The sequence below is a fragment of the Coffea arabica genome, chromosome 7e, assembly GCF_036785885.1.
Source record: "Coffea arabica cultivar ET-39 chromosome 7e, Coffea Arabica ET-39 HiFi, whole genome shotgun sequence".
Classification (NCBI taxonomy): Eukaryota; Viridiplantae; Streptophyta; class Magnoliopsida; order Gentianales; family Rubiaceae; genus Coffea; species Coffea arabica.
This window is the reverse complement of record NC_092323.1, coordinates 4,243,649-4,266,717: the sequence shown is the minus strand read 5'-3', so window position 1 is coordinate 4,266,717 and position 23,069 is coordinate 4,243,649. Positions and strand designations below refer to the sequence as shown.

Genomic DNA, 23,069 nt, shown 5'->3' with positions numbered 1-23,069 from the left:
ACTCTCAAGTCTCAAGTAAGTGTGCTAGGTGCTGTTGGACATGGACCACATCCTTCCTCCTTCGGGGCTCGGAGCTCAGGTTCGGAGGATATACATATACTACTGTCAAAATCCAGCTCTCTAATTTAATTTGGCCATTATTATTTTTATTTTGATCTCACCTAAATTCTAGGCTTTAAGAAGCATTTTTTTTTTTTTTTTGTTCTTTAAGAAAGCTAAAATAGATAGTCTTCCAAAAAGGAAAGGTGGACAGAAGTGGTTTATTTTGCGGTCTGTTACTCAAATTGTAATGGAGCAGCTCCTCTTTGCGGGTTAATTAATGTTGGTAGTTCACAACGGTTGAGATATTTGTTAGGTTAAAGACGCAAAATACTTTTGGAACATAAATTGACAGACAAAAATTCCTATAAATGGAAGTATAATCTTTTTCTCTTTCCCTGAGAAAAGCCCATGACAGTGGTCGGAAAAATGGCATGGCATTTTCCCTCTCAAATGGCAAGAAAAAAAGAGTTAGGGTAGTAGTTCTCAGATACTACTTGACTGTGAAGTATGTCTTGGGTTTTGTAGGGATGAAGAGTCAAGGTAGCAGTAGTGCCTTTTTCTTTTCCATTTTAACTGTTTTCGTTTAAATGCAAAGCAAAACTGGTTCTGCCATATTACTGGCAAAACAATCCTAAAACTAGTCCAACTCGAGAAGCTGATTCGAGTTTTTCACATATCATTTTTACCTACTAAAAGAAACTACTGGTATCATGGACAATGGAGTAGGCCAGTTCTGGAAACTACTCGAGAAAACTGACTTAGAAAGGATGGGATGGGATGGGATGGGATGGGAAGGAGCACAGTCGGGAATTGGTCGAGGCTCGAAGATCTCCTCCTACTGATGCCAGGCAAAAGACTTGGGAGTCCGTTTGGACAAGAGTGAGTGAAGCTGCTCTGAGACTCTGCAAGAATTTGAAACCACTTTTCTTTCTTTACACAATCTGACAAACTCCACATGAACCCTGCAATAAAAGGTCCTAACACATTATCTTGTCCACATGGAAGCCAAAGAAAATGACCCCACTACAGATATGACCCCAAACATTCACACTGGATCTGTCCCACACATTCTACCCCTCAAGAAAATGAGCAAAATTTTCGACTGCCTGTTTCATCATTGATTCTCTTCCTACCATGAATAACATATATTCTATTCCTCTTTTGCTCTTTTCCCGGTTTCACAATGACTAGTTAATTGCAAGGGGCAGCCTTTATATATATATTTCGCAAACCACAGATCCCTAAAACTCTGGCATCCATCATCAAGATTCAAGCGCTTGCGTCTGTGTTTACTCTTTTCCCTGATAAAGCCAAAAGATAGACAGAACTCTCATTTCCTTTTGCTGCTGTGAGTTGTGAGAATAACCAAAAGAACATTTCTTGGGTCTGCATCCTTCCTTTTTTCCTCACAGTTTACTCGCTCTGGTATCCATTTTCTTGAAGCACAAAATTGGCAGGTGCCAGGTGGGGAACAGGAGGGATACCGATTAACTTTTGGGTCCATTGTGTTTTTCTTCTTTGTTATATATCATTCCTGGCGGAAGTGGAATCACAGCGTACATTGTCTGCACTATTTGTTAGCTTCAGAACCCAGATTCGAGTCGTACAGCCTCTCCAGTCATTGCTCTAATGATTTGAAGCACTGTAACTCTTATGTCTGTTACCCCCTGCACTTTAACCCTTCTCTGTTTCTTCTGCTGCTGCTGCTCTGCCTCTCATCATATTACATTCCAAACCGCAGAACCTCGTATAACTTTACTCTTGACACAAACAAAAGAGAATTTCCTTCTTTAGAATGTTGTTTTCACTGGAAAGAATCTCAAGCCTGAAGCAATTCTGCTTTGCATGGAACCCCTCTAAAATTTGATAGTTAAGGATCGATTCAAATAGCTAGACAAAGAAGTAAATGAACACAGCAAAGCCCAAAATTTTCCGTAGCCTGACTTGAAGAAAGAAACAGAGATGTCTGCGAAGATTCTGCCTCGTTCCAAGGATGAAAACAGAGATCTGCAGAAGCAGATTGGATGCATGAATGGGATCTTTCAGCTCTTTGACGGCCACTACTTCCTCGCTGGTCGACGCTCCGCTGCCCATCATCACAAAAGGCTGCTTCCAGGTACCTTCCTCTATGCTGAAACTGCACAAACGGAAATATTTAGCGTACTTGTACGCATTTGAGTCCTCGTTACTCTTAAAAGCAATTGAAAGCATCACAATCCCTCCATGCTGCTTCACATTCCTCAACCATGAAGCATGATACTGCTACTGTCGAGTACAATAATATCCAGACTAAGTATAACGTGAAAAAAAAAAGGAGATGCAGAAAACTAATTCACTAGAGATAAAACTCTCAGTTAACAGGTAATTCATCCAGCTTTACTATTCTAGTAGTGACGAAAGAAGATTTCTTCTAGCCTACGATTGTGGTCTACAAGGTCAATTAAGATATACTGATGCTTACACCATAACCATTTCGGCCTTAACTCAGCATAATCTGAGGTCGCTATCCAACAGAAATAATCAACTTCTTCAGTTTCTTGACATTTCAACGTTTTTCTGCATGTCAAGGTGACAACAGCGGCGGGGAGGCCAAGAATGCAACAGAGAAGACAACTGTAAGATTCCACATAAATCCTCTTACGGTTGCATAGGTCGAGTTCAGGTACGGTGGATAAGGCACTGACTATATGTTGCACTTGCAGGGATCAAAATTGGAGGTTGTGCAAGACCAACCACGAGTCTCCACTGAATCGCTTGGAACCTCCTTTTCATCGTCTTCTTGTTCATCTACATTTTCTTCGCTTGATCATAGCAAAACACTTCAATGCAGACCACGTTCTTTCACCCAAAATAATCTTCTTGAAAGCACAAACGAAATACCTGTGAAACGACAAAGTTCCTCGTTGCATTTCAGCCAGCAATCACCTGATATCCGAGATGTTGTAAAGGACTCCATGCAAAGAGAACATCGGCGAATATCAATTAAAACTGCAGCTAGAGAAGATGGAAGAGGCCGCACGTTGAAGCATATTGACTCACCAAGGCCTTTCCAGCAGCCCAAAACTGTACAACCCAGAGTTGCAGAGTTTGACAGCCGCAGTCTGGCTAAGCTTCAAGATTCTCCTTGTATTTGCAAGGAAGAGAGCGATGCTTCTCTGCGCCAGGAGCGAAAGGAACCGCCTCGATTCTCCTATGATGAAAGAGAGACACGAAATACATTAAAGTCTGCCTCGAAGCTCAAAGAACTACCTAGGTTGTCACTGGACAGCAGGCAAAGTTCCTTGAGTTCTGCCTCTGAACCAAGGTTGAATTTCCTCTTGAGGGAACTGCGAAAGGGGGAAAACGTAATTGCCAGCAAAATAGTCGATGCCTACCAAGTACCAGGAAGCAATAAGCGACCATCTGGTGTTGTTGCAAAGCTCATGGGTTTGGAAGCTTTTCCAGATTCCGTTACCAATGATGAGGGTGAAACCATAAAAGATAATTCGTGCCATGATAAGGATTTTTTCACAAAATCTTCAAAAGAATCCGACAAATGCAAGAAAAATCCACTACGAATCCAACAGATGGTGCACAAGGATCCCGCTTCACCAGTATCCAAAAATGGCAGCTTGGGAATTCAACCTACTTCCAGTCCAAGGTTTCCTCTAGAAACAGCATCCTGGAGGCAGCCCAATGCCATTAACGACTCTCCAAGAACAGGTCCAGGTAGTTGGAATAGTTACAGAGACACCCCACGGACATCCTCTTCAGTTTACGGTGAGATTGAGAAAAGGATAAGTGAACTTGAGTTCAGGAAATCAGGCAAGGATCTCAGAGCTCTTAAGCAGATACTTGAAGCAATGCAAAACACAAGGATGAGGTTAGACAACAAAGAAGGAGAGCAAGCTGACTTGAGGTCTGAAACAAGCAGATACAGCTTAGATTACAGCTGCTGCAGTGACCTGGATTCAACAGCATTTAAATGCCAAAGCAACAAGATTGACCATTTGGCTTCCAAGAAGGTGACTAGTTCTCCAAAGAGGTTCAACTCTTCAATTTTGATAACAAAACCAGCCAGAACTATGGGCGATGGCAGGATTTCAGGTACGTCAGTGGTCCCTGCTGATGCGCCACATCTCCCAAACCTCCGGACTCGTGAAACTCTATACACTAGAAAAGATTCAGTTTGTAAACTGGCAGCAAAAGATCTAACACCAAAGAAAACTACCCCCCAAAACCCACATCACTGTAAATCTTGCACAGACAAGAAGATCAATAGTAAGATTCCAAAAGTAGTGCAAACAACAAGAGCACCTCAGCTGGCAAAGGTAGAAAACTACGTTGCCTTTGGGAGGAGTTCTGGTTCTGTGAGTCCAAGATTCCAACAGAAGAACCATGGGATTGTAACACAACCTCATCTGACAACTCCATCCCCTGAATTGGGAAAAAGAAGAGGCAAACTCATCGAACCAGATTCAAGTAGTAAACTCAGACCAAAATCAACTTTGCACCGCCGTAAGGACAGAATAAGCTGTACTACTGGCAACAAAGAATTCAGTCACCAAGGTGATACAGCTTCTATACCATCTGAAAGTACCAGTAGCTTAGCCTCCCAAACTGACACAGAAATTACAAGCACAGGATCTTCTACTGAGATCAGAACCAGACGGAAAGTAGACCAAAAAGAAAGGGTAAGCGCTAATGGGCATTCTGCTACATACATGCATTTTTCAAGAATTATTCACTAAAAAGATTGACAATTTTTTATTTCATATGTCCAGAATGGTGCAGCTAGGTTAGGTGAAGACATGCCACTTGCTGAACTCATAATAGTCCCAACTGAACAACCAAGTCCAGTCTCTGTTCTGGACGCAACATTCTGTAGAGAAGATTCACTGTCTCCTGTGAAGAAGATATCAACTGTTTTTCAAGGTAGCAGTTTTAATTCCTGTAACACCCGCATAGCAAATTATGTCCTTGCCTATCAGACAACAAAAGAAACCAAATCACACATAAGTACGACAGTGTACTCTTAGAGTTACTTTTCTCAGGACTGTAAATTCACTATTCTTCTCGTCCTAATTGTCCCCATAACAACAGATTACAGGACTCCAGATCCTGATGAAGCAGAATGGCATTATCTTGGTGATGGGTTCAATCAGAAGAAACTAGAGAACCTAAAGCAATTACTTCATAAGCTCAGATTGCTGAACACAGTTCCTGATGAAGCTAGCACATTTGAATTCGATTCTCTCAGCGAGAGACCTAGCCCGGATCACAGATACATTACCAAGATATTACTAGCGTCGGGTCTCCTTGAAGACATGTGTACAGTATCAACAGATATTCAGCTCCATTCATCAGGCTATTTGATCAATCCTGATTTGTTCCATGTACTGGAACAAACTGAGGAAAACACCATGTCAGCAAATGAGGAACACAGGCGGAGCAATGCTCCTTTAAAGCTTGATCAGAAAATCCATAGAAAGTTGGTATTTGATATTGTAAATGAAATTCTTATACGTAAATTAGCTCCAGAAAGTTCCTTCATGCAAAGAAAGAGAAACAGGACTGGGAAGGAGCTTCTGAGGGAGCTATATTCAGAGGTGGATCATATCCAAGCAAAAACTGACTGCAGCCTAGATAATGCTGATGAAACCACCTGCATCTTATATATGGATATGATGCAACAACGTGATGACTGGGCAGATTACCCAAGTGAGATTCCAGCAGTGGTGTTGGACATGGAGCGACTCATTTTTAAGGACCTGATAACCGAGGTAATTACTGCTCAGGCTTTGGGGCAGTGTGATTGGACTGGAAGGCAATGTAAAACCATTTACTAATGAGTAGTTAATCTTGTGTTCTTTTCTTAACATTCTCTTTCTTCCCCACCATTAATGGGTACCATTGCTTGCAACTTCTCACAATTCAGTTCCAAATAGCTGGGAGTCTTGCTCATGAGACACCAGCCATCCTGTAAAGAAGATGCTATCTTACGTCTAACTACAAACATCCTCGTACATGAGATGGAGTTTTCCCCTTTTCATGTTCCAGATACGTACTTGTGGATGAATCTTGTGTATAGCTGGGAATATCATTTGGTTCGTGAAAGGACGGCAATACAAAAAGTTAAAAGCTCATTTGAGTCCTATTCCCTTCTAGATCGTCCATTTTTTCCCCCAGAAAGTATGACAAAAACCAGTCAGGATTGCTCATATTTGCCTGCTCACTATCAAATAGAAAATATGGGCATTCTAGTCAGATCATCCCAGGTATATGCTAACATTTTTTCACAAGGCCACTGACACCAGAGGTACTAAAACAAGGGATCCGATATAAGATCCTTCACATAATACAGGATTTGCAGCTCCATTTCGCCTGTCACAACAATTTATTTTTCCTTTTTGGGGGTGGGGGTGTTGGGCGGGGGTGGGGAACATTTCAAATGAACATGGCTCAGTTTTAGCCAAGTACTAACCAGAGAAATCAAGTTTCAGCAAGCATCCTAACAAAGGGATTTCCAAGTTGTAGCATTGACAATGTAAAGACAGAAAGCAAAATCGTTATAGCTGTTATCATGTTGGTTTCAAGAAAAAATGGCCGAAAAACAAAAATTTTCAGGAAAAGAGATTATCAGAAACTCCTTATCAGTTAATGAAATCCTATAATTTTTAATAGTTCTGGAAGACTTCTAGCAAAAGATTTTGCCCATGTACATTATTTGAACCTATTCCAATACATGCACAGAGACATATACATACACCAAAAAATGCCAACAAAATGTTGAAAAACTGGGGGTGGCAATAGCAATTTGACAAGTCATTGTTCTAGCAATACCCACGAAAATGGAAATGATCTCTTCAAGTACACTTAAATCCTAAAATACCCATGAAAATGGAAATCCTTGCAACAATAACTTCATCAGAATAAAAGGACAAAAATTTCAAAAGTTAAACAGTAACAATTAGCTTTGTTATTATCAGGTCATAAATACAAAAAAGCACAGAACAACAAACGTAGAAACATTATATCAACTGCGAAGAATTATCATCGATAGACGTTCACGAGGACAACCGAGAATGACTTGCCCCAAGAACTTGTTATATGTGGGAACATCGGTCTCTAACAGTCCTGTATACAGACAACTCTAATACATTCATTCTAACTAACCTGGAACCAGCATGTATTGCCAGTTCCCTGAAGAAGTGTACAAGTTCAAATATGAACACACCTAATTTACAAGTGAGTCAGTTCCTGCAGATTCGTATGACGGCTTCAGAATTTGTTCCACCCGCCTTTTCTTGTCATCCATCCCATCGTCATTCCCAAACCAAGTGGAATTTTTATCAATTCCCTGGTTCTGAGAGCTTATAGCCACACGCAAGCACCTTTTGCCACCTCCAAGCTTAAATCGCACATTTGGTCTCCCGTTCAAAGGAACCTTTTTCCTCCCATCTTCGAAATCAAATGTTCCACTCTTAACCGCCTCAATGCCAGGTGCAAATGTCTCCATTGCAGAAATGTGACTAACCGGAACTTCAAGGTTAGCACTCTGCAGGAAGACTTCGTCCGAGAGTTTAGCAGGAGGAAGAACTAAAGACACCTCCTTCTCCCCATGCTGCAGAGGTGGAGTAAGAAATGGATTACGTTCCACCAATCCCTTTTCCTTAGCTTCATTCCCAAAATCAACCTCTACGGATGGCTGAGTCCCGTTACAAGCCATTCGCTGCTGCAAATTTGCAAAAGTTTTATCCAACTCTCTTCTCTTTTCAACAGGCCCCCCGACTTCGTCCTCCCAAATCTGTGCCATTTTCTCATCTATTTTATGGAGGTTGACATAGGTCTCAGGGTCGGGAAATACAGGTAACCAAGGTGGTATATGCTCAGCAGGTGGGCTCCCTCCAGTCTGCTCAAAAGTCCTGCCAGGCTCCCGTTCTTTTAAAACAGGAAATCCAGGAAGTGAATAAGCAAATGGGATCTCCTCAGCCTCTCCAACATACCGCACCATCTCCCGCACAGTCCCTGAACCCAAAAGACAATGATGAACATCGGAAGCACCCGAAAACCCCTGTATTGAACCCAAATCTTCCAGCCCTTGAATTATATCAAACACATTAGACTGACTCCTACCCGCTAAATTTGCAAACATATTCCCAGTCTTCCCGATCTCTAGAATGTGCCGAACAGCCACATCAGACAGGGTGTCCAGAGCGGTGCGCTGGAAGCCCTGGAACCCTGCAGCCTCGCATATCTGAGCCACAGCAACTTTAGCAATGGAAAGGCCAAAGTCGTCAGCTCGTGACCTACTCTTCTTGCTATGGAGATGATTCAAATTATTTTCCCCCTCTTTTACATTCTCCCCACCTCCATCGCTCATATTCGGCACCGCCACTTCATATCACTTCATCCAAACTATATTTCCCAAAATTCCATCCATTTTGCTGACAAAGGAGGAGAAATCAAAATTGAAACCATTCCTAGAAAAACCCTAGATTCTTCCACAGGACTTGTTGAGTTAAGAAATTCAAAAAATTTGAGGAGGTAAAAGGTAAAATAGATCAGAAATATACGTATGGACAGTTTTCTAGGGTTTTATTGGCGGCAACCGAGGTAGAGCTTGAGCTCAGTTCAAAAGCACACCCCGGGTAACGCTCTGACCAGACCAGACCCGAAGATTACGTCTTGTACTAATAGATTACTTGACAAGTAGGTAGAAGGGCTAATTGAAAGAGAAACACCTGGACCTTTTTTTTTTTTTTTTTTTTTTTGGGGGTGTTATCTTCCTTTTCCGGGTTGGAGCCTTGGGAGAGATAGAGAAAACGGCGCCGGCATAAGGAGAAGGGACGTCGGGTTTAGATAAGGGGTTTTGTATTTATGGACGGAGAATTGGAGAAGCGGCGAGGATTGGGGCGGTGAGATTGGGGAATTGCTCGAAGCCGGACACTGCCGGTAATGATGTGACGCGTGTTTAATGAAAAGAGTATTCAGACATGCACTAATACATGGTTTTTTTTTTTTTAATATATGGATTACAAACACGTTTCTGGTTACGTTTACATGATTCTAATTTTTTTTATCTTACATATATCAGATTATAAAAAATATATATAATCACAAAATAGATGTCCAAATAATATCCTATTCAGACACATTAAGTACTATTAAGTGTGTTTGGATAGAGTGTTATTTGAAATAATTAATGTAGTACTTTTTATGATATAATGTATATGAGATAAAAATATAGTTGAAAATATAAAAAAATGGATTGAGAATTATGTTTATGATGCAAGCGAAATATTAGATGAAATAATTCAGCAATCCAAACACACTTACTAGTATTTCCCTCTAACACTTACTATACTATCCTACGGAAACAGATATATTCTTTTCATGAAATAATAATCACAATTTAAGTGGTGGTTGATAATTTTACAATTTTCATATATTTCTCTCTTTTTTTGATATGTTTATAATTAATCATGTACCTTTAAAGTACATGGTTCAGAAAAAAGCTATGATTTAACACAATTAAATTGAAACTCGTGACACCAAAATTTAAAAGAAAATTATGTTAAAACTTTTATTGAAAGACCAAAAAGAGAAAAAACAAGGCAACATAGTCTTTGTTTTTTCATAATATATGTATTGAAATTCTTTTAAATTTTGGTAAGTGTTAACGTGATAAAGGGTACAAGTATTATTTTTCCTATTTATGTACATGTTCAATTTTATGATGTTCTTGCCATTTCAAATGAAATTTTAAATTTTAAATTCAAATTAAATTTTTTCTACACCGTCAACGTAAGATGAGTTTACACTGATGACTCATAGTAAATTTGTGACGTCTCTTCGATGAAATTTGATAACTTAATATATCCTGTTAATTATTTATTTTCTCTGTCATCTAACTTTTCATGAACTATTCAGATGAAATAGAGTAGTTTTCTAGTACTGCCAAACTATTCCTTCTCTCCCTCTATCAATCAATATGACTTGGTTATGGATGATGATGAGAAAGATTAAGCTGCTCCAAGTATATGATTCAAAACAAAAGTAGGCGCAAAGGATTAGAAGTATCTCACCTTATCGGTTCTTGTTCTAGGGTTTCTACTTTCTTGAGATGCTTACCGTCAGTTACTTTTTCCGTTATTGAAACAAGCAAGGGCTTAAATTTTGCAGTAGATTTTGATTAGTTAAATATGAAAAATATGTTTTAGGTGGGAGATATCAAAAGTTAAAAATAAATGTATCTAAACTCTTGTGTGCGTGAACCCAGTTTCTACACGTTGGATTGCAAGCAAAATGTGGAAAAGAAATGAAAATAATTCTTACCTCACCAGTTTTCATCCAAAAGAGTGACAAATTTTTTTTACTTACGTATCTTGTAAATGTCCCTAGCCAAATGACTAGGAAAACGAGAGCGACACCTGCTTCCGTAGCATAGTGGTAGTGCGTTCGCTTCGTAAGCGAAAGGTCGCGAGTTCGATCCTCGCCGGGAGCTGTCCTCCCATTTATTTTTGAACTTTTCTGTTGGGTTGGGCTTGGGCCTTAGCCTTGATTATCCTGTTGCTTACGTCTCTCGGTCGGTGTCCGTGAGTTTTACCACACGTCTATTGGGCTGTAGCAAATCAAGACACCATCTTCCATTGTTTCATCGGATCTCTTATTCAAGGAACAAATCTACTTTCCTTGTTCTCTGTTTTTTTTTTTTTTTTTGAGAGACGATAACTGTAGTATATCCTAATCTATCCTATACTAGGGAAGGGGTGGACCTAAAGAGATTCAGGGATAATCTGAAAGGGACTAAATCACTACCGAACAAAACGGATGCACTACGTACCCGTATAAATTTTTTGAACCAAATCCACATTTTAATGTGGCAATTGGTGGGAGGTAAGGGCTTCACCAAGCCTTTAATGGTGGTGGTTACTTCCCTTGTTCTCTAATCACTTTCAAGCACAACTATTATCTCTTCCTGTCCTTTTTTTTTTATTTTTCTTTTAAAAACCGTTGAATTGTTTGTCTGCCCCCCCTTTTTTTTTTTTTTTTTTTCCCATTTGTTAGCAAGGATTCCATGTCGTTGGGCTCTTAAACCTGAGAGAATCACTTCCAGAATCTAGATTTCTGAAGTAACTCAAAAACAAATTCAAGAAAGTCTTATCTCATCTCATGGTTATCATTTTCCCCCCTTTAAAAAATTAGCAGTGATCTGTAAACTTTAACATGAAGGCACATTAATTACATTGGAAAACCAAGGTTACAGGAGTAGGCACAAATGGGCTCTCTTCTCATGCAATACAGGAGGTGAAAATTTCTTAGGCATGCGAAGCCGCACGATCTGCAGTCTGTTAAGTTGTCTGTGCTTTGATAATGAATAAAAAGAAAGGCAGTGCCAAAGAAGATTGGTAGGGCACAATTCGAGGGTTTATGACATATAGTAGTATATATACAGTTATACACCCCACAGCTCAGCTTTTTCTAAGACCAAGAGCTTATAGCCACAGCCTGGGCAAAGTTAACATACTTTAACCTCAAAGGTTGAAATATTGTTAGCATAACGGGGTATTGAAATCCCTCTTAATTTGTTCTCCATTGCTAAAAGATGTATTTAAAAAAAAAATTCAAGAAAAGCAAAACTGCCCATACATGTGTATGCATGTACGCTTACGTACATATAGCATGTAAATTGTAAGACATAATCGACGTAGACTTGCATGCAGTTGTTTCCTCTCATTAGTGTCAAGGAAATGAAAATTGTTAAGCATCTAAAGTATTGCGACCATCATAAAGCTTCGCTTCATCGAGAATGAAAGATGTGTAATCCAGAGTACACGCTGTGCTTTAGCTTTAGCTTCAGCTTGGGCAATATCGTCTAGCTTTAATCAGCCTGTCTACTGAGAGATATAAACACCGACAAAAATCCCTCCATTCCTACCCATATAACCAACCAATTGAGAAGTATATATATATATAAAAGCTAACTAGTTAGGATGCCATATATATAAGGATGTAGCAATGAAGGGATACCTAAAAAGGGACTTGATCGTTGTAGTCTATTTTCCCCTCATGTGACCCTAGAAAAAGGGGGAAAAAATACATATTCCTTAATTGATTTGCTTTTCTTCTCATCAAATCAATTACAAGAGACAATCTACCATTCTAGTACACTTGTGAAAAGTTGTATATTGGTATTCTTTTGTGGCTTAATTTGACAAAACGAATTTTTGGTGAAAAGTCCTTAAGTTTTAACGAGGAACGAGCTAGCAAAAAGAGTTGCTGAATATAGGAATTCTCAATTCTTTCTTCATTCCTATATAGCAAACTTTGTTCTCAATTTTTTAACCCAAGTAAAATAGGGCCAATAAACACCTTAAAGATATATAGTATTTATATACACCTCAAGAATTGATCGAACTTCCCCTTCTTCTTTAGTCAAATTGTTAAATGAGCTTTTGCACTCAAACTGTGTCTTTGTGACATACAAATAATAGCAAATCGGGGGAAAAGCTGTGACTTTTGTCATCCATGTAGCACGTACATTACAAATCACCATGCTTTGATCGATATCTCATTTTACTTGTCGTAGTTTTTTGACACAAAATTATTTAATCTTTGAAGCATTCAGTCATTACACATTTGACATCGTAATATAGGCTTCACATCATGACCTGAAAATAAAAAAAACTCTAGAGAGTGGAAGTCCCGATAACAAGGATTAACTAACCACCAGTCCATGGGTTGGTGGCCACCATCAAGCCTTTAAGACTTGGTCTCCCACTAATTACCACATTAAAATGTGGATTTGCTTCAAAAATTTCAGGCAGGTACATAGTGCACCCGTTTGGTCAGATGGTTCATCTTCGAAAAAAAAAAAAAAGAATAACAAGGATTAACTGCAAGATGTCCAATGTATATAACGTTAGGCGTGTTTCCATTGTTCTCTACTATCTTTGGGCTGTCAAGATTCCCGGAGGGTCTTATCCTTATCAGAGAACTTCAGAAAGTCAAGAAGTAGGAGAAATGCTACACAGATAGCTTTCATGGGTGTGAATATTTCAGCGGGTGTTATCCCTAATAAATTACAGAAACTCGAAGAGAAAATGACTAAGGCATTAAAGTCATTTGGCTTGCTAGGCAGCGTATGAAATAAGAATAGGACCAGTAGACTAACAAAATTGGCCGGTGAAGGATCTCCTGCGAAAGCTTTCCCTGTGGTCCCTTATTTAACAAACATGATCCTCTCGATCAAAAGAAAAGAGCAAAGCTTCCGAACCCTAAGTAAACTTTGTATTGTATTTGTACCACAGGCTTCTTCTCTTCTTCTTTCGGCTTCTCCCTTGTCCTCCCCTAGATTCTTGGTTGAGGACCACAAACCCTCCCATCTTTTCTTTTGATGCCTCTCTTTTAAGGGGTCCTTAATCAGCTGGTCCTCCTCCTAACAGTAGCAGATACTCATGTTGGATCTCGTGCAGAGATAGCTACACACCACTAGCTACTATACTGCAATCTCTATCCCGTCTTATTCCACAAAACACACCCTTTTCTACTTCTTTTTGTTCTTAATCGCGACAGCCCCATGTTTGCTCATTCTTTACGTTTTTCGCACAAATTAGTCTCAAAACAAATGCAAAATGCTTATCTCCTCTCTTCACTTGGTTTTTGTACTAGGGTTTAACTAAATCAAAACACGGAGGATTATCCCCCCCCCCAAAAAAAAAAAAAAAAAAGGATCCCTAAATCAGTGTGGAAGATGGTTGAAAAGTCTAGCATTTGATTTAACACGTATACGTCTTTTTGTCTCTGCACATTGGCCAAACTTTCTTGTGAGGGTGCAAAAACGAGTACCAATCTCGAAAGAAAGTTTCGCTGCTCTTTTTTCCCAAACAAAGTTGAAAAGTCTGAAGAACATCAGAACTACATGTCTACGAAGTAAATAATTAGATCAGCCATGAAAAGAGGATCTACCAATTGAGTGCTTCGCATATTCGTTGTACAAATGCTTGGCAAAATAACAAGATGAATAATGTATACAAACACCATTCAGAAACTTTGCAACGTAACAACATATCAGATACTAATGGGTACGATCGACCAACAAGATAACCATAATTAATGGTCCTTCACTCTCTCTACTGAGGCATTCATATATCCTCGGTCGATATGAATAAAAATCCAGTTTTGCATCTTCTTATAAACATGAAATATCTGTCGCACCAATTGAATAGGGTCCAAATGTAAATCTCTTTGAAGGGTTTCTCGGCAGTTCAAACAATGAAAGCTTACACAATCAATCATGAGATCATGGCAGTGATGACAACAATTGTTAACATCTGAAATTGAACTTTCCATGAAGCAATAGATTGTCATCAAATGCACATATAACCCCCACGAAGGCCTATTTGATCCCCCAAAATGTTTTGCTCTAAAATACTATACGTATACATTGATCACAAATTTACTCCTAATCATGCAGCCATATATATATCTGCTTTGCTTCTGAAGCAGTTACAAACTTTTGTAATATATATAGAGGTTTGAGATTAATTACCTTGAGCTGAAGTCATTGTCAAGGTCTTGCTTGCTTTCGCGATCATTTTGTGAAGGGAGGAGATTGGTGGTTGTACTTAGTATGCGAAAGGGTCTACCAGCAGCATGTTGGCTTGTAGAGTCACTAACAGGTGGTGCTAGGGAATTCGTGAGTGGATTTTCCGTAGCCGAGTTCAGCATTTGGAACTCGATTTGTTTCTGGGCGTAATCCACTGTAACAGCAGGAGCAATGTGGGAAGGAAAATAAGACTGCGTTATACTACTAGCAGGCTGGTACACGAGAACCTGAGGTCCGCCTGATGGCACGGACATCGTTGATGGCAATGGCACAACGCTGAAGTTGTGGAAATCTTCCGGTTGGGGTACTGGAGTCAACCCAGATGGGCTTCCAGATTGTGACAAAGACAAATTTGAAGGATCCCATCTGATTAAAGAATTGTATGGCAGCACTGTGCTATTCAGCAACCCTAGGCTTGGTGAAGTAGAGTGGCCAAGTCTTGAGAAAAAATTGTTGGATGAAAAATATGCAGCGCCATGACTAGTGCTTTCATAATTATTGCTATGTTGCTTCCCCTCTTCACTTGATCTTGTCCAAGTTTCTTTATCCTCGGACGAATCCCCTGACCTTGCGATTAATTCCTTGGATTTAGGCCTCAAAATGGCATCCGAATCCCACGTCTTCGACCCTGATGGTTCACTAGGATGATGATCGTGATCCCCCCAATTGATACTAGCACCAATCCTAAGTCCTTGATCCTTGGTTACTTGATGAGCTCCAACTCCAGGATGATGAGTACCCCAAACTGGTTGAAAACTATGGTTAAAGCTTCCGGGAGGCATTTGCAGCGGGGGCAGCTCATCTATCTCGTGCTTGGCGGCATTCAACAACCAATCAACAACTTTACTTGGCTGACTAAGCCCTAACCTGTCTTGAAGATCATAAAGTTGAACAGCTGTGGGAACAGAAAGTCTAACACGCCTGTCTCTAAGCCCTCTCACAGTGCAGACTTTGCTATGCCGGTCTTTACCTCCAAATGCCCTTGACACCCGCACAATCCGTGGATCTTTCAACCTTGACCATGATGATGATGATGATGATGCCGCTGCTGCTGAAGTACCGGATATTGAGGCCTTATAATTAGAAGTCTTCTCATCTGTTGCTGTGCTGCCTTCTTGTTTTGCTGTAACATCTGCCGCCGCATCTATTTCCCTGGCAATCATCTTTTGTTTCTCATGATAATTGGGGTCAAATACCGAAAATGCAAGCCAACCAGTTCGACCAGTGCTCCCCAAGGAATGTGACTGAAGGAAGCAACTCTCCTTTCACGAAATTAGGGACTTAATTCTCAGAAACAGTTTTCTGCGCCACAACCTAAAAGAAATAAGCTAAATATACGAGCAATCATTGCTATTAATTAAACAACCCTCAACATAAAAAGTGCAAAAAATATTTGTCTGCATTGTTAGGATGCCAATCAATAATTCAAGTAGGGTAAAGACCGAATATTAATATTTCTATGGTGATGCCACAATATGCTGAGTGTGGTTGCTGAAGATGGCTTATGGCAGGAAACGAAAAGGGCCCACGCGGGCAACGGAAGCCCTCTACCGAAGCTATGCTTCAAGTAATCTTAATCTGCAGTGCACGATAAGGAATAATAAGCATGAGAGAAAAATCTTACTCACCGCAGCGACAGTCAAGCAAGCAGCTCCTACGTGTGTTGCTAATTGCAAAGCATGAAGAGAAGAAAGAATGGCAGCTTAATTTCTTTGGATTCAGTGCTGCAGAGCCCTATCTGTCTCTTCAACAACTTGTGGGGAAGGTTTTGAAGGAGGACGCTCAATTTTCAACATTTGCAGAGAGAACACCCTTAAATGAAGTTGTGCGATGGTGAAGAGAAGATGCCGGAATTCAACCGACCACGGCACAAGGGGGGAAAAATAAACCCCAGGAAAGAAAGCAGTGGCTCATAGACAGCCACGTGTACCCTTGGCATCTGACAGATAAAATAATGTGCTAGTCAAAATCTTATCAAATTTTCTTCACGCATGCTGAGCTATCATTGCCTTGATAACTAAGTCGTGACCTTCTTCTGCAAGTGCGATGTCACTCCGGACGTTGTTTTCTGGCAGGCAAATACCACTCACTGCTGGTGTGTGTGTACTAACTAGTAGTATATGTATATGTATATGTATACATATGTATCATTTGGTCCTGAGAGACAAATTAATTAATTTGCTTCTAAGTAAGCAAAGGCCGGGGTTTCTATTTCAACAACCTTTGCCTTGGGGGACCATCGAACACGTTTACTCGGAAAGTTGGCCTTTGATGCTTGTATTGACAACTGAATGAAGAAAAAAAAAAAAAAAGAGGAAGAAGCAATTCTGCTTGAATTCCAATTGAAGTTGCAAAAACTTTTAGAGCCGCTGCGCTGCTTAACTCATTGATTTTCCTTTTCTTATTCTTTTGAGCTTGGACTGATCAAATATAGTAGGAGTAGTTAGTATTTTAAGTCCAAGTTTAAGCCAAGAAGAGTATTCAGACCTTATTAATGGCTACCATATATTTTTCTTTCAAGAATAGGTTACGTGCATTCATTCACTCACGCAGCTTGAATTGACAGATATTAATTGGACTCAATTTGTTCACGTGGCCCTAATTCTAAGAACACCAATCAATAGGACGGGCACCGTCGCCCCCACACAAAAAAAAAAAAAATTGATGAAGCAAGATGCAAGATTGAGTTTGAAGTTAGATTTAATTAGTGAGAGTCGTCATGAATTAAGTACGACTTTAATTGGCTGGTCATGAATCATATATGATAGGGAATCATGCTACTGTGTCGTCTTGTTCATTTAGCTAGCAAGCAGTAGCATGCGTGGTCGTGTCTTCTTCTGTTCACATATAAGCAAACAAATGTTACTTGAAGTGGGGTGAGAATTTGACAAGCCAAGTTACAGTAGCAGGCAGCAGAACTAGTGTCAATTAGGAAAGTTTGATCAATCTTGAAAAGTAATGGTGTCTGGGTAAAAACTAGTGAAAGCAACAACAGCGTCATCTTTGATGTGTATTATGCATGCACGAGCAGAGGGAAGCTATATATATATATATATATTCTTATAGATTAGTAGCAGCATATGGTATTGCAGTTTACATTATGTACTTGGTAGGTGAGGGACCAATTCTGCACTGCTTCTTTAAAACGCCCACTTTGTAGAGAAAGGAAAAATGGATCAGGACCACTCAACTTTCCTGCATGGAGTAAGTTGAAAATGGTATGTGTATGTATATATATATATATCAATATCTCGCTCTGAAAAACTCAAATGCCAAGTCAATTCAGCCATTTTACCATTCTTTACCGGAAGAAGCTCCGGACGTATAAAGGGCAAAGAAATACTACTGATTCGTAATTCCCTTCTCTTTTGGAAATATGAACGTTAAACTGTTAGCCCTGGGGGGAAGAAGCCGGAGGGGTACTGTCATGTTGCGCCCCTTGGATTTTATATTTGTGAAAGTGGGAGAAAGAGGAGAACAGAAGAAGTACTAGTGTAGAAAGCTATCTGTTATGATTCACATGCGCATGTTTAAAGTTGGGCATGAGTACGGTATTTCTTGGATGTCATGTCAGATTTGCTGCCATGTAGAAGAAAAACACAAAATACTAGCAGCGGCAGCAGCAGCAGCAGCAGATGGTATGATATTCTGACATAATCTTTAAGCACTTCAACAACCTATAGCAAGCATTGGAGTCCTTCCTCAGGCAAGATAAGATGCACGAAAATGAAATGATGGTACCAGAAATTCAAGCAGTCAAAAAACCACATTCATTTCAACAAATTATATATTCTTCTTCTTTCTTCTTTAATTTGAGGATCAATAATTACCTCAAAAGTCTTTAATCTTTTTGTTTTCTTTCCCTTTTCTTCTCTGTATGGAGAGGTTAGGAATTTATGAGTGCCGATTATAAACGCAGTTAATTAGTAGTAGTAGTAGGGGATCTTTTGTAAGGGTTTTAGTTGAGGGGGGTAGAAGAAGAGACGAGTTTCAGTTTCAGAGCAGCAGTAGGGGTAAAACGTAAAAAGATGAGCAGTGCAGTGCAGTTGGTTGTGGGGGGAGGGATCCTGCATCTCGAGAGAAGAGCGACGCAGTGAGATTTTGAGGGTAATCCAATCATCCATTATTATTATTGCCAGAGATGAATGAATGGTCCCCAGATCCCAGACACGAATGACTGTGGGATCAGAATCTAGGACAATTCACGTCTTATGATCTACGGTCGGCCTCTTATCCTTTTTAATCTTTGCATTCGAAGGCCTCCCGGCAGGCGTCAGGCTTCAGCCCACAAACTTTTTTTTTTTTTTTTTTCATTCAATTTTCCCAGCTTTACAAAATCGCATTTATCATATGTCTTATTTCGCTCGGCAAGCAAGAATTTGTTGCATTATCATAGTAGCATGATCAGTTGACCAGATTGCTCGGTGTAAAATTGTTGATCATACGTTACATTACTACTAGTAATTGCTCTAAAAAGATAACCAGGGAAAAAAAAAAAAGGGCTTAATAATAAGGTAATGAAAGCGGCTAATCACTTCTAGTTAAAGTAGGGGCAGCCCGCAGCTCAAAGATGATTGGTGATTTGGTTCTTCACCTCAACTACGTGGCTGGTTATGCTGACTTGGTCGTGAATGTGCTAATTGGTGATTGTAGTTAGTTAGGTCACATCTATGTATGTCTATAGTCACCTAAGGCAGGACTTTGCTTCCTACATATATGGAGTTGGCTAGTATTAGGCAATTCCCCGGGAAAAGCCCCTAAAACTCACCACCGTTCATAGGCTTCAAAAATTTGCAATTCGTTTTAAATTAATCTTCTATACATTGACAGTGTTACACTCTCACAGTTGGATTGAATGCATGATATATAATTTGAATTTAAATTTGAAATCCAAATTTTGCATATGTGTCGTGCATCCAACAGTGATAGTATAGTGTATATAAGATTTATCCTTTCTTTTTTGGCTAATATAAATTTTTGTTTTATTTTTGATACTTAAAGGTTCACACACTTTTGTAACATAATGTATATTAATTTTTATCAAAAAGTGAACCTACTTATCAGCAAATTAATGACCCATAATGATGGAATCAATGCGTCCCAAAAATTTCTCGCCTACTACTAGTGTAATTCGTCTTATTTTCTTGAAAAAGAATATACAAGTAGGAGAAGTGCTCTTTCCCGATTACTACTAATATTGATGAACGACTTGGTCCAAAGCCTAATTTGCATCAAAGCCTCAATCCTACTTGTCCCAGATTCCATGTCAGCTGGAGAGCAAGCAGCTGAACTCAAAATACTAGGATATTTGTGACCTTCAATGTTTAGGTCTCAAACATATTGCATCACCAAAGATTAAGCAGCTAGGCTTGGTCTTTTCACCTCAGGTTGTTTCTGTGTTCCAAACAAATCGAAACGGTCTGAATATCCCAATTTAATGACTATGGAAAGATTTAAAAAAAAAAGTGCAACTCAGGGTATTGAAGAAGTTTCATTCATTCCATCCATGCATATATATATATAGAGAGAGATTACCTTTGCCTCGTCCAATAAATTCAAGAATTAGTCGCAAATCCTGGGCAAGAGTACGAGAAGTTGGGATGCTCCGTCGACTCTGCAGTCTGCTGTGTCGCTCACTTGACATCTTTCTTCGAGATAAAAGTAGGTCTCCAAAACGAGGATGACTGTAAAACACAGAAAGAAGGTCCTTTAAAGTTAATGTAATGCAAAGTTGTTTCATCTGTCTCTCTTTTTCTTTTGAAGTTTTATGCCAGAGAGGAATTGCAGTTCACTTTCTCTGCCAGCTTTGTATCATTAACTGGGAGCATTTACTATTCCCCTTCCTCAGATCACTCGGTTCTTTTTCCCATTTTCTTCGTTTCTAGGGTCGTCTATACCCCTTTCACGGCCTAAAAGCCGAAATAAATGCCTAGACAGAAGATGCAGAAACAAGCAAACAGTGGCCTGCATGACCTTTGCTAATATTTCACAGTTTTTACCTTTTTTTTTTTTTTGCGAATTTTGTGTGTTGGTAACTCGAATTTCAGAAATATTTTCTTCTGTTTTGTTCTTATTATTCACTTTTCTTCTTCTTCTTCTTCTTCTTCTTCTTCTTCTTCTTCTTTTTAAGCAATACGGATGGGATGGGCTCTACTGTTCGCTGTATATCTATCACTTTCTCTCTCTCTGCGTGTATCAGCCATAGAATTGTCCGTAATGATGATAGAGATGCAAACGATAACAAGGATGAAAGGGACAGTAAGCTGCCAGATTCAATCGGAGAGGGCCCCTTGGCGAGGGACTGCAATTTAATCTTTGAACTTACCAGACTGAGGCCTGCACTCCTTTTTGAGTTGTAATTGGCTACAGTAGAAAGCTGAATTGGGTACACCCAAGCAAAAAAAGAAAAGAAAAAGAAGATTACTTAATTTGACACAAAACATACGGTATAGGAGAGTGCCTATTACCAATTACGGTAAGAAAATTTACCCTCCAATATGACATTACGATGCGTTTTGGTTTGGCACGCCATGCATGACCCCCAAACAGTAAAAGCAAGCTGCCTCTCTTGCAGCACAAATTGCGTTACGTACCGCAGACATGTTTTCTAGCCTCCCAATCCACGAACGTAATTTCTATTGCTCTATTCTGGAAAAATGACCCCCAGGAACGAACCAAATAAAGGATTGGTTCCAAAAAATGAAAGGCGTATCTGCCGGTCGAGCGTGTTTGGATGGTAACATTCTTTTCGAATATTATTTTGATTGCATGAAAGTTACGATTCCCAATCAATTTTTTTATTTCTCAGCAATTTTTTTATCTCATATACAAACTGATACGTTAATTACTGTGAAATGGGACCACACGTTCTTTTCATGCAAATACATGAAAATAATATAGCAGAAATCACAAAAATAGCCCTATTTCAATAGTTCGTATTAAACAATGATGGGTTAAATGATGGAGCACTAATTTTTTTTTTTTTTGGTATAACCCACAAGCATTTGCATCCGTTTCACGGTCTACGATTAATCCTGTTTAAACCGCATCAGGTCCCTTGCAGGGGAAAGCTCTCCCAACGTTGTCTTTTTCATTTCTATAAATTTCAAATCCAAGACCTCATGATTAAGGAATACAAGCTCCTTTCGCTTGCACCAACATCCATCGGTAATTATGGAGTACTACTAGTATGCCATGCCGCTCTCTAGTTTCTTAACCACACCGTCCGTCCTCCGTTTATTTCGAGAACTTTGAAGTTTTTACCGTCCATCCTCAAGCAGTCAAGCAAGCAATGTCATTTCAATGCTATTAACTCTCTTTTCTCGTCCAACTCGTGCCACGGCCCTACAACAGGTACAATCTTCAGCTCCTCATTTTTTTCTTTTTCTTTCTTTCTTTTAACGCAACCTTCAACAACCCTTTTTTTTTTTGTAAAAAAAAAAGCATGAAATCCGCATTAATAAGAAATAGAAAGTACAATAGATGATGCCTAACTATTACAATCCAACCTAATACTACGGGGTAAACAGACCCCTCTGCTGTCCTCATCACACGCAAAAGAAAATTCTCGAGGACAAGATTCAAAGATCACAAAAGGCATGTCCAATTTGCATCCCAACTTTGCTAGACCCCTCTGTTGTCCTCATCATACGCAAAAGAAATTTCTCGAGGACAAGATTCAAAAATCACAAAAGGCTTCTCCAATTTGCATCCCAACTTTGCTAAAGCATCAGCACATCTGTTAGCTTCCCGATACACATGCTTCAGTTCAACTAGCTGGAGCCGCAAGAGCAGGAATCTGCAATCCAAGACAAAGTTATGCGAATAATGATCTGGATCGTGATTTGATTGTAGTGGTGACAAACGTACTGTTGGACCGGGTCTTTTGTAATCCAGATTGGCGTAACTTGTACCCAGAAGTCCAATTCATTCATTTAGCGAGACTCCATTGGGATCAGTGTCCGAGCTTGCTTAAGCTCGATCCCCTGAACCCAAGACCCTTCTGTCAAACCTTTTAGATTAGAAAAATTCTGGATGTCTCATGCAGAATTTCCTGATCCGGTAAAAGCATCCTGGATGGGGCCTCCAAGCCCTATTACTCAGGACATTGGTTCCCTTACCTCCTCCATCAAGCCTTGGAGCAGGAAAACTTTTGATAACATTTTCTGCAAGAAAAATGTTAACTTGTATCAAGCAGTTTGCTTGTCTCAAGCACCCAGGCCAACGATAGTGGAGTGAGGCCCAAATGTCTCTAACTCGGGCTCTCCCCGACCGAAAGATTAACAGTGAAAACTGGTTCCATGCAGCATCAGAAGTGACCAAAGTTTTTTTTTTTTTTTGGGGTGCAGAGATCAATCTCAACCTGAGTTAAAAGATGCACTTGTAGCAGAAGGAAGCCAATGAAACTTCTAAAAGCGGCTTTCAGAATCTGCAACCA

General features: G+C 39.7%; 3 protein-coding genes, 1 long non-coding RNA gene and 1 other non-coding gene across 8 annotated transcripts; 2 read left to right on the top strand and 3 right to left on the bottom strand.

The window, feature by feature from the left end:
• The first annotated feature begins 720 nt into the window (after positions 1 to 720).
• Positions 721 to 6,066, top strand: LOC113701127 (protein LONGIFOLIA 1). Its single transcript, XM_027221636.2, has 5 exons — positions 721 to 2,158; positions 2,611 to 2,657; positions 2,745 to 4,715; positions 4,806 to 4,956; positions 5,125 to 6,066. The coding sequence occupies exons 1-5, from the start codon at positions 2,005 to 2,007 to the stop codon at positions 5,868 to 5,870; spliced, it is 3,069 nt and encodes a 1,022-aa protein (XP_027077437.1). The 5' UTR covers positions 721 to 2,004; the 3' UTR covers positions 5,871 to 6,066.
• A 986-nt stretch (positions 6,067 to 7,052) lies between these two features.
• LOC113701927 (transcription initiation factor TFIID subunit 8-like) lies at positions 7,053 to 8,995 on the bottom strand. The gene has a single exon (XM_027222838.2). It carries the CDS (start codon positions 8,402 to 8,404, stop codon positions 7,259 to 7,261), a length of 1,146 nt encoding a protein of 381 aa, XP_027078639.1. The 5' UTR covers positions 8,405 to 8,995; the 3' UTR covers positions 7,053 to 7,258.
• Positions 8,996 to 10,456: 1,461 nt separating this feature from the next.
• On the top strand, positions 10,457 to 10,528 carry TRNAT-CGU (transfer RNA threonine (anticodon CGU)). The gene has a single exon. It is a non-coding gene; the product is annotated as a tRNA-Thr (tRNA).
• Positions 10,529 to 14,249: 3,721 nt separating this feature from the next.
• On the bottom strand, positions 14,250 to 16,937 carry LOC113701211 (uncharacterized). Of its 4 annotated transcripts, none has more exons than XM_072059708.1 (2): positions 16,257 to 16,937; positions 14,250 to 15,946 (listed from the first exon to the last, which is right to left on the bottom strand). In XM_072059708.1, exon 2 carries the CDS (start codon positions 15,793 to 15,795, stop codon positions 14,572 to 14,574), a length of 1,224 nt encoding a protein of 407 aa, XP_071915809.1. In that variant the 5' UTR covers positions 15,796 to 15,946; positions 16,257 to 16,937; the 3' UTR covers positions 14,250 to 14,571. The 4 variants fall into 4 exon arrangements, with proteins under 4 accessions (XP_071915809.1, XP_071915810.1, XP_027077548.1 ...); XM_072059709.1 differs by having other exon boundaries at positions 14,250 to 15,960; positions 16,261 to 16,937; XM_027221747.2 differs by having other exon boundaries at positions 16,261 to 16,937.
• A 2,920-nt stretch (positions 16,938 to 19,857) lies between these two features.
• LOC140011492 (uncharacterized) lies at positions 19,858 to 21,243 on the bottom strand. Its single transcript, XR_011818673.1, has 4 exons — positions 21,122 to 21,243; positions 20,958 to 21,008; positions 20,168 to 20,316; positions 19,858 to 20,026 (listed from the first exon to the last, which is right to left on the bottom strand). It is a non-coding gene; the product is annotated as an uncharacterized lncRNA (long non-coding RNA).
• Between the last annotated feature and the right edge of the window lie 1,826 nt (positions 21,244 to 23,069).

Coding starts and splice junctions, on each gene's coding strand:
- LOC113701127 (XM_027221636.2), top strand. CDS start 2,005: ATGTCTGCGAAGATTCTGCCTCGTTCCAAGGATGAAAACAGAGATCTG. Junction 2,159..2,610: donor TCACAAAAGGCTGCTTCCAG/GTACCTTCCTCT, acceptor CTGCATGTCAAG/GTGACAACAGCGGCGGGGAG. Junction 2,658..2,744: donor ATGCAACAGAGAAGACAACT/GTAAGATTCCAC, acceptor TTGCACTTGCAG/GGATCAAAATTGGAGGTTGT.
- LOC113701927 (XM_027222838.2), bottom strand. CDS start 8,404: ATGAGCGATGGAGGTGGGGAGAATGTAAAAGAGGGGGAAAATAATTTG.
- LOC113701211 (XM_072059708.1), bottom strand. CDS start 15,795: ATGATTGCCAGGGAAATAGATGCGGCGGCAGATGTTACAGCAAAACAA.